Source organism: Chinchilla lanigera, unplaced genomic scaffold (genome assembly GCF_000276665.1).
Source record: "Chinchilla lanigera isolate Chin_1 unplaced genomic scaffold, ChiLan1.0 scaffold00035, whole genome shotgun sequence".
Classification (NCBI taxonomy): Eukaryota; Metazoa; Chordata; class Mammalia; order Rodentia; family Chinchillidae; genus Chinchilla; species Chinchilla lanigera.
The window spans coordinates 1,581,205-1,587,368 of NW_004955436.1; the positions used below are offsets into that span (position 1 = coordinate 1,581,205).

A 6,164-nucleotide genomic window follows, 5' to 3' on the forward strand; every position below is an offset into this window, starting at 1 on the left:
TTTTCTCCGGTACCAGGAACCGAACTCACAACCTTGCGCTTGCCAGGCAGGCGCTTTGCTGCTGAGCTAAATCCCCAGCCCCCACAAAGGAGTAGTTTCTGATGCCCTTCTTTCTGTTAACTAAGAAAAGTAATTGCTAGCCTCTTTCTTTTTCTTGCCTTTTTTTTGTTCCAGGAATCGAACTCAGGACCTTGAGCTTGCCAGGCAGGCGCTTGTGCCACTGAGCTCTATCCGGGCCCCTTTCTTGCTTTCTTTCATCTTGTTCACTTGCTTGTTTTATTTTGTTTCATTTTGTTGGTGCAGTACCGGGGCTTGCACCCGAGGGCTCCACACCAAGCCACATCCCAAGTTCTTAATTAAATTTTTGAAACAGGGTCTCATTACGCTGCTAAGTGGCCCAGGCTGGCTTAAACCTGCCATCCTCCTGCCGCAGCCTCCCGGAATGCTGTGATTACCGGTGAGTGCCGCCAGGCCTGGCCTGCCTCCTTCAGCTGAAGTTCCACTCCCAGGCTCACAGAAACGGCGTGAGGAACACATCGCGGAGGCCGCCTGCGGCAGCGGGAGCAGGATGTGAGGCACAGGCAGCAGCTGTTAAACCAGCGTCCAGCGGAGCAGGGTCTCGCGTGGTCTCTGGCACCAACAGGAGCTGTGCAATTGCGGAGCGTGGAGGGGGCTCAGTATCCGAGGAGCAAACACAAACTCGAGCACACGCCTGCAGTCACAGTCCTCTTTGGAAGGCTGCCTGGCTGTCCTCCGCGTGTCACCGTGCCCCGTGGCAGCGCTTGTCGTATGCTGTCTTTGGGGGGTATCTGGGTACAGAACTGCTCGGTGCACACAGCCTCTCTCTGGGGCAGAAGGAGACTGGTTTCTGGGAAGCGGGAAGCAGATGCAGTCTCTCTAGGACACAGGCTGGCCGGGTCATCAGCTCGGCTGAGAGACAGAGGCGGCCCGAGCGCAGGTTCCTCAGCGACACAGCCGCGTGATGAGTGCTGCAAAGGTAAAGTCAGCGGCTGAAGCTAGGCAGGGGCCGCCTCTTCAAGGCCTGCTACCGCCTGGTTATCTTGCTCCTTCCTCGCGCCCATCCAGGCCCGCATCAGCCCAGTGCGCCGCAGCCACAGCCTACTTACGGCGATAACTGCTCTCCGTGCGGTGAGAACATCCACTTACTGCCCTCAAGGCATGGTGTGCTTCTTGTGGCAGCTTTCAAAGTTCGGCATTAGCCCTGACCTGAAGCTGGGGTTACACTGCCCCACACCCTGGAGCTGAGTGCCGATAGACACGGCCCTCCGTTCTCGCCCGGCGCCCCGCCCGCGCACCCACGTTAGCTATCTGCGGCTGCAGAGGAAAACATTAACAGGCTGCCGGCCATTCGTTTAACTTCCTCTTCCCAAAGGACCATTCTGATCCCATTTCCTGAGTTGCTGCCCTATTTTACTTGACCTCTCGGGGGGTCAATCCGCAGTGGTTCCTCAGCCCTTTCCCATTAGCATCTTTTCTTAAACACAGAAATATCAATAGTATCTTTTCACCGCTGGCTAGAAATCTGTGTGAGGAAATGGGTTAGCAGGGTGGTGCATGATGTCAGAGGAGATGACAGGAAGTATGAAACGCACTGACCCTAGACAGCAAGGAGAAAGCAATTGATGACCTCAGCTTCCTGTCCATGGGATTCGAGATGCTCCCACGGGCAGTCTGCTTAGAAGCCACTCTCCAAGTCTCCTGGGGGAGAGACAGCTGCTGTCCAGCCTGCATTCCAGGAAAGGAGGCGCCTTTCCTTGAGGTGTTCACCACAGGGAAGGGAGGAAACTCTGGCGATTCCTGAAAGGGGAAGGGCGGTTGGAGAAACGTTTTCAGTGAAAGGACAGAAAAATCACAGCTCACTTTCACTTGCGGTTGCTGGTGCCTGCTGCCACCCGGGGGTTTGGTGTTGAAATTCCTGTGGCCCGAGAGAGCAGGTGGCAGGACACACTCCCCAGGAGCCATTAACTTCTGCATCCCCAAGCTCCTTTGTTTTCCCAAGGGTCCTCAAACCTCTGGGCTCTGGGACGCCTCAGGGCTGGGAAGATCAGAAAAACACAGGTGTGTTTGCACATTCCCCCTTGCTGTGAGATGAAATAATACTGTGTTTTCTCCACAAAATTCTTACCCGTTGCTGTTTTCAGAAAAGCACCAAGGGCAAAAACCCTCTAAACCATGCCAGAGTCCAAAAGCTTAACATTCCCTTGAGCCGTCACCGGGGCGGGGTGCAGGAAAACCCAGAGCTGGGGAACATTTGGAGGCTGGAGCTGGGAAGGGAGGGCGCGGGAGGAGCTGGAGATGGCACCAGAGCAGAGTGCAAGCTCTGCTGAGCAGCCCCAGATGGGTCCAAGGCTCCACAGCCACTCAGGAAGCCCGGGGAGGGCATGGAAGCTGAAAACCTCCTCTGCTCAGCTGTCACATGCTGTTCAGCCCCACGAGCGAGCGGTTCAGAGTGCGCTTCAGAGCAGCCTTGAGACCCGAGGAGGGCTGGGCCCAGGGCCAGAACACAAAGAAGTGACGACCTGCAGCCTCTGGCCCCTGCCACAGACCAGCGGCCACCCCGTGTCTCTGCCACCCCGGCTGGCCGTGCAGTCTTGGTCGGTGTGGACGCTGCACACAGCCCCACTCTGCCGGGCTTCACTGGCAAGACAGCTGGGTCTCCAAGTGCAGCAGGGGGCTTGTGGTGTGAGGTTTGCTTCCTGCTGCCGGGGTTCTGATCTTGTGTCCTGGGTGGGAGATGTGATGCAGCTCGAAGGTGCAAGGTGTGTGCCGCTGCCTCTTGCTGCTCTAATGGCAGGGGCTGGCTCTGCCCCGGGCGCCTCCCTCTCCCCTTTTCTCTTCACCACTTCACTTCCACGTTTGTTTCTCTCTCTCCTTTCTTCTCCCCGCTTTCCCTCCATCCTCCTCTCCTGCTTCCCAGGTATTCAGCGTTGGACTGAGGGCCAAGCCACACCTCTGAAAAGTACAAAGCTCCCACTCCCGGTGCCGGCCCAGCGGCTCTGTCACACGGCCGCCGGCGGCCCTGCTCCCGTGGGTGAGGGTCCCTCACCAGGCGAGGCCTTTCCAGGAGGGCACCGCGCTTGCCTCGCTCGTCCACACACAATGCTGCCCTTCGAAGCTGCTGGAAGCCAGCTGCAGAAATGAGCAGGAGCTGCCAGGACTACGGAGAAACAAGACATTAACTTCAGTAAAAAGGAACCCTTCCATTAAACTCCTCGATTTTAAACTTCTACAAGCTGAAACACATGGCACTAAAAAGCCCGAAAACCAGAACTGCAAACACGACAAGCTGACTAAAGTTTGCATTTCCTTCAAACTTATTAACAACACATTCCAATCTTCAAATGATGCAGACTTGTGGCTGGATTGCTCTGAATTTCTGTTCTCCTTAAACGCCCAGAATCCACGCCTCCCAAGGCCTCGGCCCCCCGAGCTTCCAGAATCTGGGAGCCGGCGCCGGGCCTCCTCCCTCCCGTCAGCCGGCAGCCTCCGATGCCTTGGGAAACAGCAGCAGCTGCACCTGGCTTCCCCGGGACGTGCGCCACACCTCTAAGAACCTCGCCATGAGCCTCTGTTTCACACCAGTGATTCCACCAACTGTTCCACCAATGACTCACGGCCGCTGGGAGACTCAAAGCCCTGAGGAGAGACGATGCACTATTGGCGAAGGCGCCTGCCTGCTCAGTCCTGGTGCAGTCAGCCCCACTGTCTGCACCGAGCATTGCGCTGCCGATAACGGCCCGCCGCCTCCTTGCTAGGCTCAGCAACAGGAGGCAGCCGCTGCTCAGACACGCCCAGCCTCGGCTTCTCCGGCGTGGAGATAGCTCCGTGGGCATTGCTTCCACACAGATGCAGACCTTTCCTGCTTTCTTTATCCCATTACAGAACCGAATGATTTACTTTAAAACCTGATCCAAGTGACTCCGGTGATGTCATAAAACACACCTCTTCTCACAGGTGAGACAGCTTCCCGCGGCTGCGCTCGGCCTGCTCCTTCTAAGGAAGGCTTGTGAGCCTGCTGTGGGCTGGGGCTGCCGCCAGGGGCTCACACAGCAGAAACTCTTCCCAGGCCTGGGCTCCGCTTGGCTCCCTGAAGGGCAGGAGCGCCGGGCCTCTCTCCTGGGCTTCAGTGACTGCTTTCTCCCTGCCTCCTCAGGTTCTCCCCTCTGCACCATCTGTGTCCAAGCCTGCGCTTCTTCAACGCATATCTGGAGAGTCAGGCCATGCCCATCCTAATGCCCTCAGTTACCTCTGTGAAGACCTTGTCTCCAAGTTCGAGGTACTGGGGAGTTAGGACTTCCATGTGTGGATTTAGAAAGGGGGGCGGTTTGTTTCTAAAGCGACCTGTTACAGTCACAGTTTTCCATTATAATCAAAGCTTAGGATGGCCCTTGTGTTAGGGCATGAATGGACTGTGAGGCCCATGCGGCAGATCCCTCTGAAGACCTTTCTCCTCCCATCAGGAGCAGGGAGGCAGCTCTGGACTGTGTGCCTCTTTCTCCCTGCACACACCCGGCCAGACACCGATCTGCACATCAGAGGCTACTTTCGTTTCCCTAACAAAACCCTAATTCTGGCCCCACGCCCTTGTGCACAGCAGGCCTGCAGGAGTAGGAGGTCTTCAGGAGGCGGCCTGACGCTCGGGCAGGTCCCCAGGCCACCACGCTCGCTCTCAGCCTCTCCCGGCCTTTGCTCCTCTCTCTCTACCTCAGCCCTGGCCCACACATCCACCGTTCTGGGCAGCTGGGCCTGCTCCTGTCTCTCTCTCCTCTGCCATCCTCCCTCTCTTCCAGTCCCCCAACCCAGGACAATGGCCTTGTTCTTCCCCAGGAACAAGTGGCTTCAGTAACACCGTGTGTGCCTGAGGACCTCTCCCACCTTTGCTCTCCCGGGGAATCCCTCCCTTTCAAGGCCTGGCTCAGCAGAGCCCTGCTGGGGTTTGAGTGTCTGTGTTTCAACGCATGCTCAGACTTAACCTCCAGGGTGACAGGGTTAGGAGGCTGGGCTTCCAGGAAAGTGAGTCCGAGGGCCTGGCCCTTGCCTGAGGGCCTCGGGCTGCCCCCTGGCCTGCTCCTGTGCCACCAGGTGAGGACATCGGAAGAAGGTGCCGTCTCGGGACCAGAGAGGCAGCCCTCACCCGACGCAGAACCTGCTGGTGCCCTGCCCTTGGGATTCCTGGGACCCAGACTGTGAGGAGCGGCTCTGCGCCCTTCACAGCTGACCCTGGGGGTGTGACGGGTTACAGCAGTGGGAACAGGGCAACAGCACGCACCTCACCAGGCTGCAGGTCTCCAGTGCCGCAGAGAAGGAGCAGTGACAGCTCCCTCACCTGTCGCCAGGAGGCTGTGCTCCGGGGCAGGACCCTGGCCGTCCCTGGCTGAGCGTCCTGGGCACTCACAGGCTGTCTGCTCCACCACACCGGGTGTACGGAGGTCAGCTGCCTGCTCAACCCCTGGCATCGATGTCTTAGTTGTCTTTTATCCTGTGCCAGCCAGAGTCCTTCACTGCAAGAAACAAAGCCCGTCTGTGTGGATTCAAGTACAGAAGGGCTTTTGCTGAAGGAAATGGGGCAGCTCACTGGGTCGGTGGAAATATCAGACAACTAGGCTTGAGACAGGCATGGAAAAGGGGAGGAAAGCAGCCGGGGCTACAGTCGGAATCTGCTCGAGCCAGGGCTCTCCCGTCGGCACACACGGCCCTGCGGGCGCTGCGGGCTCTCCCGGGTCCACGGGCCTGCCCGGGGTGGGCTCCCACGCGGTGCACGCCCTCGCCCCCGCCTCCGGACTCGGCTCCCAGGCAGACCAGGCGTGCGCCTCTGACGGGCCGGCCTCACAGGCTCCGACTCTGAGCTCGAGGGCACCGAGGAGGCGGGCAGCAGAGAAAGTGGGAAAATTCCTCACACCCTGGGCAGGAAGGTGACAAATACCCGTTACAGATCCCTTACCCTGGCACAGCCTGGCCAAGTGACAGGTAGGGGACCCGCTTTGCCCGGAGAACCCTGACCCGGCGCTCCGAAACCGTGTGTGTGAGCGGGCACCTGGGCTGCGCGCGGGGAGAGGACGCTCTCGGAACGCGGCGTCCAGGAGCGGGAGGCGGCCTGGGACTCCGCAGCGCGTCCGACCCGGCCGTCCGGGGCGCCGCACTCC

General features: G+C 58.8%; 1 protein-coding gene across 1 annotated transcript in view; it reads right to left on the reverse strand.

Annotated features, from left to right (window-relative positions):
- Positions 1 to 223: 223 nt before the first annotated feature.
- Positions 224 to 6,164, reverse strand: part of LOC102024047 — a 7,588-nt gene continuing 1,647 nt past the window's right edge. Inside the window, exons 4-5 of the mRNA XM_013516580.1 lie at positions 5,291 to 5,522; positions 224 to 3,178 (exon numbers count right to left, since the gene is read on the reverse strand). Coding sequence (XP_013372034.1) covers positions 2,858 to 3,178; positions 5,291 to 5,522 — 553 coding nt within the window. The 3' untranslated portion in view covers positions 224 to 2,857. The remainder of the gene's footprint in view (positions 3,179 to 5,290; positions 5,523 to 6,164) is intronic.